At 35.6% G+C, this 15,246-nt stretch overlaps 2 protein-coding genes across 3 annotated transcripts in view; one reads left to right on the top strand and one right to left on the bottom strand.

Moving 5' to 3' along the window:
* Nucleotides 1-1,497: 1,497 nt before the first annotated feature.
* Nucleotides 1,498-7,110, top strand: LOC135628146 (probable inactive purple acid phosphatase 16). The gene is made up of 5 exons (XM_065134626.1): nt 1,498-1,901; nt 2,737-2,961; nt 3,530-3,827; nt 3,918-4,092; nt 6,782-7,110. Exons 1-5 carry the CDS (start codon nt 1,658-1,660, stop codon nt 6,992-6,994), a joined length of 1,155 nt encoding a protein of 384 aa, XP_064990698.1. The 5' UTR covers nt 1,498-1,657; the 3' UTR covers nt 6,995-7,110.
* A 705-nt stretch (nt 7,111-7,815) lies between these two features.
* Nucleotides 7,816-15,246, bottom strand: part of LOC135583036 (DNA repair protein recA homolog 2, mitochondrial-like) — a 30,788-nt gene continuing 23,357 nt past the window's right edge. Inside the window, exons 7-9 of one of the 2 annotated variants that reach the window (XR_010492922.1) lie at nt 12,031-12,165; nt 10,707-11,161; nt 8,415-8,552 (exon numbers count right to left, since the gene is read on the bottom strand). Coding sequence is in view for 1 of the 2 variants with exons in the window: in XM_009407203.3 (XP_009405478.2) it covers nt 8,265-8,552; nt 12,031-12,165 (423 nt within the window). In the remaining variant the exon portion in view is untranslated. Of the gene's footprint in view, nt 8,553-10,706; nt 11,162-12,030; nt 12,166-15,246 lie in introns of both variants that reach the window. The other variant, XM_009407203.3, reaches the window with a different exon arrangement.

The following is a 15,246-nucleotide window of genomic DNA, read 5'->3' as shown; positions in this document are numbered from 1 at the left end:
ATTTCAAGATATAGCTGATTAAGGATTTACCATTGCCTTATCAAATGGTCTACAAAGTGTTTGTAGACTTATATTGGTCTCATGTTCTTACTAAACCAGTAAAAAGATGTTTTAATTGTGGGTTTAATGAGGTAATAATGTTGGTGTAGCATTTTTAGAATTCTTTGTCACATCCCATAGTCAGACATGATATATTCAATAAATATTGATTAATTTTATATGTCAAAGTCCTAATCGATCTAAGAATAATGATCATATCAACAAATAAATATAAAAGATAAACATAAAATAATTTATTCTGAAGAGATATGAAAATTGATGAAAATTAAAATACTAGGAAGAATGATGGCAACAAAACTTATATAATGAGAAAGAAGAAGAGACGAAGAGTAACTAAAAGAAAAATAGTTGCAAGAAGGCTTAGGGTTTGAAATCTCACCCAATATATCTAAAGATATTATGTATCACTTTCTGTGTTTGAATCTCGCCATCTACCCCTAAAATAAAAATAAAATAAAATAAAATAATATTTATATGTGGGAAAAGAAGAAAAAGCAACAGATCTATACATTTTATTAAGTCTAAATTACTGAATAAAAATATTAATTTTTTAGCCAAAAAATTTTCATAAGAAAATTTTAAGCTCAAATTAATAATAATATATTTATCAATCATATCCCTATAAACCAAAGTATTACATCATGATAAAGAAAATAAGAATGATAAAATTATATTGATTCATGAAAGATGAACCATTCTAATTGATTTAAAATGACGATTAAATGTATTGATTTAACTCTTTTATTTAATATTTGAGATAATTTCTGAAATAAAAAATAATTATATGAATTATATATTATTCCTATAGTCAGACATCTTTAGCATTCCGATCTTTAGACTTAAATTTATATTAAAATTTTTATAGTTCTCAAAATAAAATATTTAACTCTATTTACCCTAATGTTATTGGTTTTATCAACGAAAGATATATCACGTGACAACACACGCATGAATAGCATAAAAACGATGAACAAAAAAGGATAATTTTAATTATGGTGATGAACGATGTTGTCGTAAGTGATTGTTAATCGACAAGAATGATACAATGGTCAATCTTACTACGAATAACAAAAATAATAATAGATAAAAAGATAATTTTGACTCGATTTATATCTTTCATCGATAAAAATAAGAACATAAGGATAAATAAGATTAAATATTTTCTTTTTATAATTATATATATCTTAATGTAAATTTTTTAAATCTACGATCATTCGTGATACTAAAGAGATCTAACTGATTTTACTATAAATTTTTTAAGTCTAACTATTGATATATTAAATACATCTAACTATAATAGATAATATATAATTAGCCCGAAATGATCAGACCTTAATAGTTGGGAGAATTAGTTGCGTCGTCCCATCATTTGTTATCTCCTGCGAGATCTCTTCTTGCAGAGTAACAAACCCGGAGAAACGACAATGACGGCGGCAATTCGTACAGCATTAGGTACGAGTTGGTATATTCCTTCCATGACGGATCCGGCTGACGGAAAAGAGCGTTCCGCTTGGCCTTCGATAAAGGAAAGTAGTGCCGATGGAGTGTCACTGTGCTTCCCCCGCGAAATCTCAGTTGCTGCAGCTACGAAGCCGGAATGGGGACGCCTGCGCTCCTCCTCTTCCTGGTGATCGTTCTCGCCGCCAAATCGGATTGCCGAGGCCATCATGAGGCGCCGTCGCTTTGGCAAAACCCCCTTCGATTCTCCGCCGACTCGGCGTTCAAGATCGCTCTCTTCGCCGATCTCCACTACGGCGAGAACGCGTGGACCGACTGGGGCCCCGCGCAGGACGACAACTCCGACCGGGTCATGTCGGCTGTGCTCGATACGGAGATCCCAGGTGATGCGCCTCTTTACCTGCCCCGAATCTCGTGGGGTTGATGATATGCAATTCGGTCTTCAAAATTTGGACATTGCTCTTGTGTGTTGTCTGAAGAATTTTATTCGATGGATGTGATTCGATTTTGTTTCATGAAATTAAAATGCAATTAGAAATTTTTGCTCTTTTTGGATGGCTTGTGTGTCATAATAAGCCAATGCACAATGTGTTCCTATATGGTAGTCCCTAGCAAGGTTCATGACTTGGTATACCGACAGTGTACTGATCAGGGTTCAGACTGATACTGTACCGATCCATGCCAGTTTATCAAGTGCCAGTACACCAATATATATCGAGTTTTAAAAAATTCTGAAAAAAGAAACTGGCTGGTATAGGACCTGTATCATCTGCTGCGTATCAGACGATGCAAGTTGTACTGAGAGGTGTAGATCTTGTATCGGATGGAACAAGTCCTCATACCACCCAGTTTACCCTGGTCCACTTATCCGTGGATCGGTAAATACTGTTCTTACCGCGGTATGATAAATATTATCGAACCGGGAAATACTGTTCTTACCGTACCAAGTGGTATTACAAACCTTAATCCCCGGAATGCTTATCAATTGCACATTGGTTCCTCGATTAGTTCGTGGAATCCATGAAGAAGTTGTGTACAAGTACCTCATTTACACTAGGGATATGAAACTCTGTGTGCGCTCGATGGCTAATCTCCGTTGGACTCTGTCTCAGGGTGAACATATTATTCTTTTAAACTTCTGGCTTTAAAGTTACAATTGATGAATTAAAAGTAACTATAATTGCATATTGGTCTTATGAGATTTTATTATAATTGCAGATTTTGTGATCTATTTGGGGGATGTCATCACTGCAAACAACCTTCCTATTGCTAATGCAACCTTGTACTGGGATAGGGCACTTTCTTCTTCTAGAAGCAGAGGAATCCCTTGGTCTACTGTGTTTGGCAACCATGATGATGCTCCATTTGAATGGCCATCTGAATGGTTTTCAGCCACTGGAATTCCACAAGTCATTTGTCCATGTGCAAATATCTCTTTTTCAGGTATAACTAAAAGACATTTGACAATGGAGTTTAGGGAGATGTGCAATGTTTGCTACCACATTAGTACATCAAGTTAATTGATAATGTTTTAGAACACTTAAAAGGAAAATCTTCCTAAGAAAAAGTTGTTTGAATTATAACAGTGATGAGAAGTTGCCTTTATGATACCATAGGTCGCATTTACTTGTTTTCTTTCATTGTTACAAACTTTATGTAGACATGATTTTCAAATAAGTCCAGATCCTTGTTAATTTCAGGTCCCTTTTTAACTAAAGGATTTGTATCATTGTTACAAATAAGTGTGGTATGTTTCTAAATATATAATATATTAATATTATGGGTAATTTACTTTCATACAATTTGATACCAATTCATTCCATAGGTACTCTAATATTATTTTGTTCTTCATCAATGAGAATTGGCCATAGATATCTAAATTATTTGAATTGCTATTCGTAGTATTTGTTCTTTTGACCTACAACTTTATCCTCCAAGATTTCTGATATGGGTTGTTTGATATGTTAAAACCATATCTAACACGAGTTGTAATATTTTAAAATGTTCGAAGATGGAGAAGTGGATGATACAGTTTTGAGCGATTGCAACTTTAAGGGAACAACACGAGTCAAGTTGATCAGTGCTGAGATTAACAATAATAGGTTGTCTTATTCAATCAGTGGTCCAAAAAACCTTTGGCCTAGTGTTTCCAATTATGTGCTGCAAGTATCTTCATCCAAAGATCCAAAACTACCAGCTGTTTTCCTTTACTTCCTTGATTCTGGTGGTGGTTCATACCCAGAAGTAGTATCTAATGCTCAAGCTGAATGGTTCTTGAGGCAATCACAGAAGATCAACCCAGATGCAAGGTAGGAAGCAGAAAAGTGTTGCTTTAAATTTGTATTAATTATGTTGCATTTTTGTGATAATATCTTATGCCTGGAACTTTTTATTTACAGCATTCCTGAGATTATCTTTTGGCATATACCAAGCACAGCATATAAGAAAGTAGCTCCCATGCCTATTTTTGGAATACATAAACCATGTGTTGGTTCCATCAACAAGGAAAGAGTGGCTCCACAGGAAGCTGAATGGGGGATCATGGATATATTTGTAGATAGGCCTTCCATTAAGGTATGAAGATTTCACTGAACACTTATTTTGCCTGTGTGCACATGTATAAACAGCATCCAGAATTTTGCGTATTTAACAAACAAATAATTGCATGTGTATGTCTAAAGTTTAGGTAGCTGCACTGAATCAGCACGTGAAACTTATGCCATACTTGGAACTATTGCTCTGCTTCAGTTTCTTGAAATTGTTCTTCACAAATTTTTAATGATGAATGGAAAAATCCTGTCCTTGTTTTGAGGTGTGTGTAGAAGTTATTGACTTCTTCATTCTTTGTTTTGGAAAAGTCCTGTCCTTATTACTGCTCACTTTCCCTCTTCATTAAAAAACCAGTAGACTAGCTTAGTAAGTTGTATATAGTAGTCCTTAGCAAACATATCTCAAAATGGTCAAACCAATATATATTGACTATTAAGTCCTTCAAGCCATTTATTAATCCTATCACCATCACACGATGTTCATCATGGTGTTGATTCTTATTTCTACAATAACTTGTACAGAGCGAGTATTGACCAACATAAGTCCAAACACTAGGAACTGAATTTATTTCTAGTAAGCCCATCAGGGATTGAAGTTTAATTCATCATAGGAAGTTTTGTCTTGAGATCTGTCATGCTAAGGTGGTTGTTAAACATTCTGTATTTTATCTAGGCCATTTTTTTAAATAGTTTTTGGTTGACATAATGGTGAGTTAACTAAATCATGTCAAGTTTTATGGTGTTTAGCCTTACCAAGCCAGCAAGATTTTGAGAAACCCCATGCCACCAATTTTAAAGCCTTGAACCCTATATCAATTCTACCAATTATCTCCCAGTTGGTGTTGTTGGAGCATCACAATCAATGGCCCTGAAACACCTAATATTCTTGTCAAGTAGCAAGATGTATTTCAAATCTATTAAAGAGATTTACTTTGTGGTCAACACAAGAAATCTCAACACAGAGCAGACAAGGTATTCCTCACTTGATGCTATGGGGTGCACATCATCTAAGTCTCCAAAATACTGCTAATACTTTTGTCTGGATTCAAGTAGTATACCAGCCTGTTGACTTCTACAGTATGGATCTTGGCCAGTATGACCATCATGATATACATATACATAGCAATCCAACCAATTATCATCTCCCTAGGACATATAACCAATATGCTTGGTTCAGTTTGGCTCTTTTATGTTAAGATTCATTTGGTTGTGCTTTGGAAAAACCAAAAGCAAATGGCATCAGGTTTGGTTGAAATTGTACAGAAGAAATATCCTAAAACCCATTGTTGACATCTGATCTTTCCATGTCATTTTAATATCCATATTTTGTGGCCCTAAAATAATAAGTTATTAAACACTAAAGCTCTTTACTTTTTCTCCCTAAAATCACCTCTTTCTAGTTCCAAGAACTATGCTTTGTTATAAAACCGAACCTCTCTCTGGATTTTACCCTTTCAATTTGAAATTTTGAATCGAGACATCTCACTTTTTGCAATTAGTTTGGCCACAACAATAATCACAAACTATGCTCACAGCCATGTAATCAACTTGATTCACTCCATTATGTAACCATATTTTAAGAGAAAATCTTCTAAAATATGCTTGTTATTCTATTTCTCTAGTATCTAATTGTTCAGCTTGTGAATTGATTTCCTTTCACTTTAGAAATTTGATAAAAAATCAAAGTAGGGACAATTGCTTTCCCAATTTAACATCTATGGAGGTAATATTTGAGCATTGGAATTTCTTGTTTTGGTTTATAATATCACTTTCTAGGTCTACCAAGAGGAATATCTTCTCTGACCTTAAAGGATAAAATAAAACGCTATTTGAATAATCTTAGACTGCAAGTTGGTCCTTCCCAATTTTGAGATGGTTTTTCCTCTCGCAGAACTATGACTTTTACATCTCCCAGTTACACTTAGAGCTATAATGGAGTTAATACACGTTAACATGCAGATATTTCAAATTATCTTTTTCTAAAATTTACTTCCTGTGCCTGTGTCATATCCATGTTGGCATCAACGCTTAATGGCTACTTCCTGCAACATGTTGGAAGATTCGAGACTCACACGCCAAAAGGTCCCAACTGCGTTTGATGTGCCTCATGGATCTTCTCTAAACAGCAAGCTTTGTTGATGGCAATATCACTAGTCAAAGTTGCAAAGAACACAAATTTGACTTGAATAATGCTGAACAAATCATTCATTTTAAAACATGATTAAATAACATAAATAATCTAACTTTTGTGACCTGAAAAGTTCCAAGTACAGGGAGTTTCCTTGTTATAGACCCAAGGTAATAATGCTTTCTCCACTTCATGAAGCATTTACTGTTTTCTTATGAGAAAAGAGATCAATTGATCATCAGCTGCACAATGTTGATGTAACATGGTGATGATTCAAGATGCTAAAAGGGACATAAACTGAAAGCAATGAGTGGCATCTACTACACTAAGGCTACATAGTATATTCCCATCAATTTAGTATGAGCAACATCTGAGATAAGCAGTTAGAATGATTATGTTACTAAACTTGTGTAATACAACCATTAAATTTCTATATAATCTTTCAAGTAGGTCCTGTCATCAGCTTATGATCTGTAGAAGTTGTGTGTTCTGTAAGGATGAGACATGCATTAAGATTGTATTGTTGCTAGTTGTAATTGACCATCCGTGTGCTATATATTCAAACATGTCTTGTGCCACTTTGCAGGCAGTCTTTGCTGGCCACAACCATGGATTGGATTGGTGCTGCCCTTACAAGAACCTTTGGTTGTGCTTTGCTCGCCACACCGGTTACGGTGGCTATGGCGACTGGCCAAGAGGATCGAGGATTCTCTCCATGACCGAACAGCCATTGTCCATCGAGTCTTGGATACGGATGGAGGACGGAACTAAGCATAGCCATGTCATCTTGAGCTCCTAAACTGCTCAAATGTATCAAAGGATTATGAACGAGTATCTGACAGCACTTAATTCTTTAAGAGAAAACACAATGTTTTGTCAGTAATATATAATGGCATGTGGCTAGTGATGCATGTATAGCTTTTTTATTATTTGGCAGCATCGTCTCATTGTCAGTTGTTGGTGGATAAAGATATATAGTAGTAATGTAGGTATAGTTTTTTCTCTTTTTATTATTCGACAGTATGATTAGTTAGTTTTACTGGTAAAGATTTTGATGGATGATAGTAAGATCATACATTCTGTTTTCATCGTTTATCTATTGCATCATACCTGTAATAGAAAAATCGGTCATACCATAGAAAAATTTTGAAGTAAGATCATAAATTCTATTCTCGGATTTCACACGTCTTACATCATAGAAAAATCGATCTCACCTCACTCTTATTAAATCATCAAAAGTTAATCATGTTAAACTAATCTCGCATGCATACCAATAGATCAAACCATACCGGCCAGTATTAGGAATCTTGGCTGGCCCCAAGATAAAAGAAAAGAAGTTGACCAAAGGCATGCATTGAAATAGAAGTCAACCCTCAATGTATGCATTGACGCTATCAAATAGACATCCATGCTTCATGCAACAAATCAGCAGTGTGTTCCATGCAAAATAACGTCAGCTGGATCAAGTTTTGTGTCCTCGCACTCTTCCTCTTCCTCCTCTGTTCGTGACCGTACGTGCTTAATGAGCAAGCGCACATGCGGATAGTAACTAATGTCAAATAGTTGCCAAACGATAAATCTCCGCCTCACTGAAGCTGATAGTAACTAAATAATGGCAAATAGAAAAATCCCAATTCCTATAGACTCAGGCAAATGAAAATTTATCCATACAACAATAAGCTGTTTGAAAAGAACAGCCCCTTTAAATATATTGGACAAATTCAGACACAATGGAATTGTTACAATCATAAAAGAAACCTCAATGGCAATTATAGATAGAAAAGTATATTCTTCTAGATCACTATCAATGCTTTCTTGGGTCGCCAATAGCTGATCAGGAATCTCACTTCAACTGCAAATCACTGGTATCAGGTTTTCGTGGTGGATCTCAACTCTCAAGAACGTTAGCTTCAAAGCAGCGGCAAGTTCACTTGAGAGGTTGAAGCTTGAGAAGATCTAAGTTAGCTTTTTAAAGATTTGGTTGGAGATTTGCATTAGCTTCAAGTTCTAATCATGATAACTTGCCCATAACAATGATCAGCGTACTCCTAACCTGCATGCCACCCACTTTATGATGTCTTGTTCAACAATTGGTCTCTTAAGACATCAACAAGGTCGCTAGCGACACCATTATTTGCTGCAAGGAACTGCTCGGCTGCTAGATGGTCTTTGAAGAAGTCACCTTTTATCCAATACCCATTTTCTTCCTTTCTAATGATTCCATGCTTAGCAGCCATCTCCAAAATCTCCTCTTCATGACAAAGACCTCGGCCAAATCTTATATTCAGGTTAGCTTTCTTCATTGCAGGTGCAAGCTTATTCTTTATAACCTCCACCGATATGGTAACGCCGGTGACCTGGGGAGTAGAAAAGCCACAACAAAAAGGTCTCAATCACAACCGCATAGCTGATAAAGATATGCTCCAAATGACAGTTCAATGAGAATGCCAAGGCTAGGAGATGCCATCCATTTCATCTATAGAAATGATGACCAAAATACAATGTATATAAAGGTGGACATAATTAAACAATTCACATTAAAAGAATATATCATTCAGAATCAATATGGAAACTTAATTTTAATGAATTACAATGTTCCTGATCTGACAAGTCAAATAGGTCATATTAAGGAAATTGTCATAGCTCATTCATTATAGTGGAGCTGAAATGTCAACCCTACAAATCAAAAAACATTGAGGCAGTCAGAAAAACGAAAACAGTTAATAATTATATCAGAGGACCTTTTGTGATTATGTTAAGAAACAGAAAAATGTAACAATTTTAGGAAAGATACAAACTCATCTAGTGCATAGATTATAGCCTAAATATCAGTTGCAACTCAACCGTGCATCTTAGGGGCAACCATAGTATATGGCAGAGGCATTGCCATACAAGCCAGCCTTGCTTTTCATTCTCTAGTAAAGGGTTATGTAAAGGTTGTTACTGAGTCTGGAGAATGCACAGCTGCCTATAAGGAAGACATTGGTGTAAAAGGTTTAATCTTGTCCGCAAAGAGCACTGCAGGGTATAAATGATAGGTCATAGAGTTGACCTGACTACTATACATCGTATTGCACTTCTCTCTCTCTCTCTCTCTCTCTCTCTCTCTCTCTCTCTCTCTCTCTCTCTCTCTCCTATTCCTATTTAAACCTTGCTCTATAATTTTATGCCCCTGGGAATGTTATTCATTTCGTTGCAATTTTGTAGGATGTACAAAGTACATCCTAAAATTGAGATTAGCTGTTAGTTTCACTATTATGATTTTACAAAACAGTTATTGAAGCATGGGGTTTGTTTTATGTATGGAGACGATCATTTTGCTAAACATACATAAGCTCATTTCCGTAATCCCTGAGAAATGTAAATCAACTATGTTGTCAAAAGCCGAAAAGCATAACTGGTACTGGAAGCAGTCAAGCTTGATAGTAACTTCCAGTGAATTATGAGTAGGTTCTAGTCTACCACAACCTCTCCTCGAGTTGCCCATTCCATAGCCACCTTGGAGCAACCAAGGCCCATCATTCCACCATATAGGAGGTCAAACGGAGGAACAACAATTGGAATGCATGAGTCAGCCCCATGCAAAGCTTTCTCCGGCTGATCACCATGTTGCTTTCATCCATCTGAAACCCTGCAAGACAAAAGCCGTTTGCCCCACTTTCCAAAGCCAGCAAGGGCTTCTGCAGCGGAGTAGATGGATCTAAGCAACTTTTGGCATCCAGATCAGGAGTTCCAATTCTTACTAGAACTCAGAAAGAGGATCAAGACCTCTCCCAGACACAAAACTCAAATAAAGTTGGACAAGCACAAGCACCTAAATAAGGGTAATTCACCAGCAGTAGTAAGAGGTATATGACAGCTTTTTTTAGGACTTGTTCTAATTTAAAATTAGTAGATAACGCCTACTAATATTAGAATAAAAAAACAGTTGGTAAGCCTCTTTAAGATATTCTTGCTGTTTATATTCCAACTTCCTGCAATTTTACAGCTTATTTCACCAAAAAAAACATTTAGTTTTTAGTTAGACTATTCCCTTGTGAGGCCTCTTACTTTCCTTGAATTGGAGAAGCAGCAGTTAGTGGGCTTCAATTCTAACAATCATGTCTCTGATGATGGGTAAATATCCATCAACTTATTCCCCCCAAAAGGATGCAACCTAAGGACGACAAATTTTGAAGTTTTCTAGCAACAATGACAATAAGCTGCTGCATTACTGCATAAACTGTCTCACAACTGTTCCTTAAATAAATGTCCTCTTAGTTGCCTTGAGAAAACCACATGAATTCAGGGAAACTTGTATGCTGAAAAAAACTGTATGCTGAAAAAAACTGTAAGTAGCTTAATAAGAAATCTTGTATGCTGAAAAAAACTGTAAGTAGCTTTTATTTTAAAAAACTGACACTGACCTTATATTACACCTCAATAGAAAAACTTACATCTGAAAATTGGAAAGACATGTAAAACTCAAAATAGGGAAACTAAAATTTAACCAGGCAAAATACTATTCATACCTACAACAAAAGTACCAATCACATTTGTTATATGCATCTTGGCTGACAATGTCCTTGGTAATGAGATACAACATGCTACTGGAAAAACAGCTAAGATTTTGAAAAGATGATTGGTGGTTGAAGCTATTGGTTCCCTGGTGAATGACAAATAGCGATCGGAGGGAAACTAAACAGAAGTCTCCCCTCAGATTCTAGAAATCCAAAAAAGAAAGAGTTCTGCAAAATCTAGATCAATGAAGGTCAAATCCTTGGTACAAAGATAATTGCAGACATGTTTAGAAAGAAAAAAAACTTTGAGAAACATCAGAGAAATTATTTACAATGAGCCTGAACCAACATACATCCAGGAGGGTCTGTTTACGATAAGAGAACAGTTGACTTGTGAAGGCTCATGGTGTCCATTAAGATGCGATGCAAAAAGGCAAGTATTGACAAACTGGCATAATGAACCATTTCTGTAATGAAAATATGTAATAAAACATGCACCATTAGATTCTATATAATAATTAAACTAAATTATAACCATGACATACCATAAATAAAAAATCAATATTCCAACAAGTACAATAAAGGCATTAATTGGAACTGAGTTAATTGTACCATAAAAATAAATTGATTCATGAGATATATAAGTTTTGTGTCAAGGAGTCAAAGTTCCTTAAAAATTAAAACATCAGTTCAAACAAAGAGCTGATAGAAACAAGCAGCATAACATTGTTTTGGAATGAACTGATATTTCACAGATTAATATAACCCATATCAAAGATTAAACAAAGCAATGATACTGTTTCTGTTATCTTCAATGAACTATACATAAAACGTTTAGCTTCTTAAAATGAAATAGACAATGGTGTTTATAGCAGAGAACCAACTTTACGCACATGGAGACATAATCTGACCACTCAAAAAATATAAATCAAATACGATCAAAATTACAATCATAACAAGCATTGATTTAATGAAGTCAGTCAATCCTTTTATTTCAGTTGACTTATTTTCCTTCATCCCTCCGCTGGATATCAACACGGAAGCACTTAGATACGGCTTAGCATGAAGGAAAGGAAAAAAAGACCCCCTGCAGGAAAGACTCAAACTTAAACTTCAACTTTTAGGGAGAAGAAAGGGAATTTGCAACACTTTTAGTAGAAGGCCTGGATATTTAGTTGAGTAAAAAACTCCTTCTATCCTCGGTTATTGCATCCAGGACAAGCCAGTTATTGAGGCTGTTAAGCCAAATACTTTTCAGTACAGGCCTGACTGACTATGGTTTTCAAAATTAAATTGAGTATGAAAGTGAAACAACACTTTGTTTTGAAGAGCATACCTTATCTTCACTATGTAGCAAGCAATTCCTTCTAATTCTCATCCGTACTGCCGCATAGAATTTTAAGGCGTTTCCACCACATGTAACCTCATCTTGTTCCCTGAACCCATGATTTGATCTTAAATTTGCTCTAACCTGGTCATTCAGTTAAAACTCCCTATCATTCCAGAAAAGGAATATCCAACAAAAGCATGCATCTAAAAGACATTAAAAGAAAACAACATTACATGTAATCAAGAATAACATTAGTCTTGCCATCATTTTTTTCATTTCCTTCACGCATACTTGTTATGCAAGCTTTATCCAATCACAACAAATTAAACTAAAACACAAGGCCAAGATTCTCGATGGCATCCTTGAGGAGTATTTATTAATGGTCAACTTGGCATCCTCCCTCCAAAGTAATTTTAGCCAAGCCTGATGCTTGCCATGATTAACACGGTAACCCTAAATTGTACTTGGAAAAATAGTAGTAGGCTAGGTTTCAGATACGAGTTGATAAAGTGCGCATGGAACAGCTTTTATTGGTCTGACAAAGAACTTGTAATATTATTTTTATTTTATTTCCAGCTGGTACCAAGTGGTATAGGGCCTATAGACTGGTTTACCATCCGGTAGAAGTAGAACCATACCACACCGATATGATAGATTACCAAAATTGGTATTGAATCAATATTTAAAACCTTGGTTGTAGAAATCTTGCATAAGACCTAACACACCTGTTTCACAATTTCTCTTCAGAAATTCAGAAGCTTAAACATTATGATTGGCAATAGTTAACATCTGGAATCAAGATTAATGCACTACATTACAATCACAATTGCATCTATCCTGCACTAAATTATATAAGTCAAGAAATATGATAAAATATGTCTTTCACAAATTTTATGCAAACCAAGTTCAAACCTTTCTACTACCACGTGTGTTTTCCAAAAAAATATAGGAAGAGGAGTTCAGATAAGGACATGTACCTTTTTTCTATTAGAAAATATGGGTGCATTATGTTTGATGAGAGATAAAACTATACTCAGTATATGAGTTTATAATCTATACCACAACAGAAGTCCCCCTCACACACCTGTTACCTTTCTGTTACTTTGCTAGTTTCTATTGGAGTTGTGCAAAATAGGACAAAAGGTGTCAAAAGGAGGCTTATATTGGATTAAAAACAAAAAGGGCATTAAGTGAGAAAGCAACTCATAAAAAACTCTTGTGAAATTACCAAATGCAGATATTATTATTAACTAGAACAACTAATAAAATGCATAGAGAGAAAGACAACAAGATAATATTGCACATAAGAGAAAAAAAAGATTATGATTGAATCACTAATGATGTAACAGATTTGAAGTAGGAAAGTGATGTATGGTTAAGTTATTATTACCATTAAGACAATAGATGTAGTATTATGAATTAGTTTCCATCAATGATCAACCTTAAATGATTATATTGTTCATTGATAGTTATACTTATTTACAAGGCTCACAATTTTGTGTACACTCGGTATGTTGTTATGTATCAAGTTTCAAAACAGTTCTGAAATTTATGAAAAAATAGATAAAAAATTGTCTGCTACAAACCATATACCGATAAACCCTGTTCTGGGTGTACCAAGAGATACAACCCCTATATCAGGTCCCCATACTAATAAGTTGTCGGACCAATAAATGTCAGTATAGTATACCAATACAAGGTGGTATTCTAAACCTTATTTATTTATGCATATTCAGGATAAATTTGTATCCTTTTATGATAAACTTTAAATTTTCTACATTCTGGCGCTAACAATTGAACTAGTTTAAATCAAGTAAAACTAAGTTGGTACAATTGAAATAGATAGAGACAAATTTTCAAAAGTCTAGATTTTACATATTTTAGGAGTGTCTGCTGCCACAAGGTTACACCTTTGCAATCTAGGTAACTAGAGTTCAACTCTATGAAAACAATTTGTCTATTTATATATGATGTAGTGCATAACTAGATGGTAGCATTACATAATAAGGTTGCAGCAATGAATCATGATAATCTCAAGTTTCAAGCTATCAAGGCAAAGTCACCAAGCTCTAAATCAAATCATCAAGTTTCTAGACAACTAAGTCTAAAGGCACCATCAATGTTGTTTTGTAACTTGTGGCTTATCAATGTTGATAAGTCATATTCAGCATAAGTATGAGGGGTCATGAGGAACTGTCCACTTTGGGTGAGCTCACATGGTTGTCCTTTCAAGGTGAGCCCTAGGGTAAAGGGTGACTCTGTCACTCATAAGGCCCTAATTTTTCTACTTAATCAATGTAAAACTAAACGTGTTTCTCAGTGTCCCCAATAGAGAAGCTGAGGCCTCGTGACCCCTCCTAGCGCTAGCTAATAAGTCATCATTTATCGTCATCGATGAGAGCACAAGAGCTCATGAGATATTATCTGTTTTAGGTGAGCCCAACAATTTTACCTTTTTGGGATGAGCCCCAAAAGGCACCTTTAAGAGTAGAGGGTGATTAGCGCCTACGAGGCCTCAGTTCCCCTAATAGGGGCACTGATAAACACGTTAGGTCTCACATCGATTGAGTAGGGGAACTAAAACCTTATAAGCACCATAGTCACCTTCTACCCTCAGATATGCCTTTTGAGGCTTACCATAAAAGGGCAAAACTATATGGGCTCACCCCAAGCGGACAATTCCTTGCAAGCATATCATATGAGCTCACCCAAAACGAACAATTCCTCGTGAGCTCCTATGCTCATATTGATGACGACAAATGATAACTTATCAAATGTGTTGTGCAACTTATGGTCATTAAATGAGGTTAGTGAAAGTTAAAGTAATTGACTAGGGTAGGTGCTGAGGAATAACCTTGAGCTACTCTATAAATCCTTGTATTTGAGCTCCTACTTGTAAAGAGAAATCTATTAATATGAAACAAGATGAAAGAAGACGACAAGAGAGAACATAAGACAAGAAAGAAAAGAGAACTTCTCTTTCTTTTCATAAGATGACGAAGAGCCAGGGTTCGTCGTACCGCGATATACCGCTTGATATGAGCAGTACATATTGGTCCAATAGGGGACCAGTACGCGGTCCCCCTTGTACCGAATAATATATACCACAAGACTTTTATCGCCCGATACGAACTTGTACAGCTCAGTAACGATCAAAATCTGACCATTACCAATCGGTACCGATCAGATTTTGACCACTACCGTCGATCGGCTCAGATCTTA

The sequence above is a fragment of the Musa acuminata genome, chromosome BXJ3-1, assembly GCF_036884655.1.
Source record: "Musa acuminata AAA Group cultivar baxijiao chromosome BXJ3-1, Cavendish_Baxijiao_AAA, whole genome shotgun sequence".
NCBI lineage: Eukaryota > Viridiplantae > Streptophyta > Magnoliopsida > Zingiberales > Musaceae > Musa > Musa acuminata.
Note: the sequence above shows the minus strand (reverse complement) of the source record. Positions and strands in the feature narration are given on the sequence as shown.

Coding starts and splice junctions, on each gene's coding strand:
- LOC135628146 (XM_065134626.1), top strand. CDS start 1,658: ATGGGGACGCCTGCGCTCCTCCTCTTCCTGGTGATCGTTCTCGCCGCC. Junction 2,962..3,529: donor TGCAAATATCTCTTTTTCAG/GTATAACTAAAA, acceptor AAATGTTCGAAG/ATGGAGAAGTGGATGATACA. Junction 3,828..3,917: donor AAGATCAACCCAGATGCAAG/GTAGGAAGCAGA, acceptor TTTTATTTACAG/CATTCCTGAGATTATCTTTT.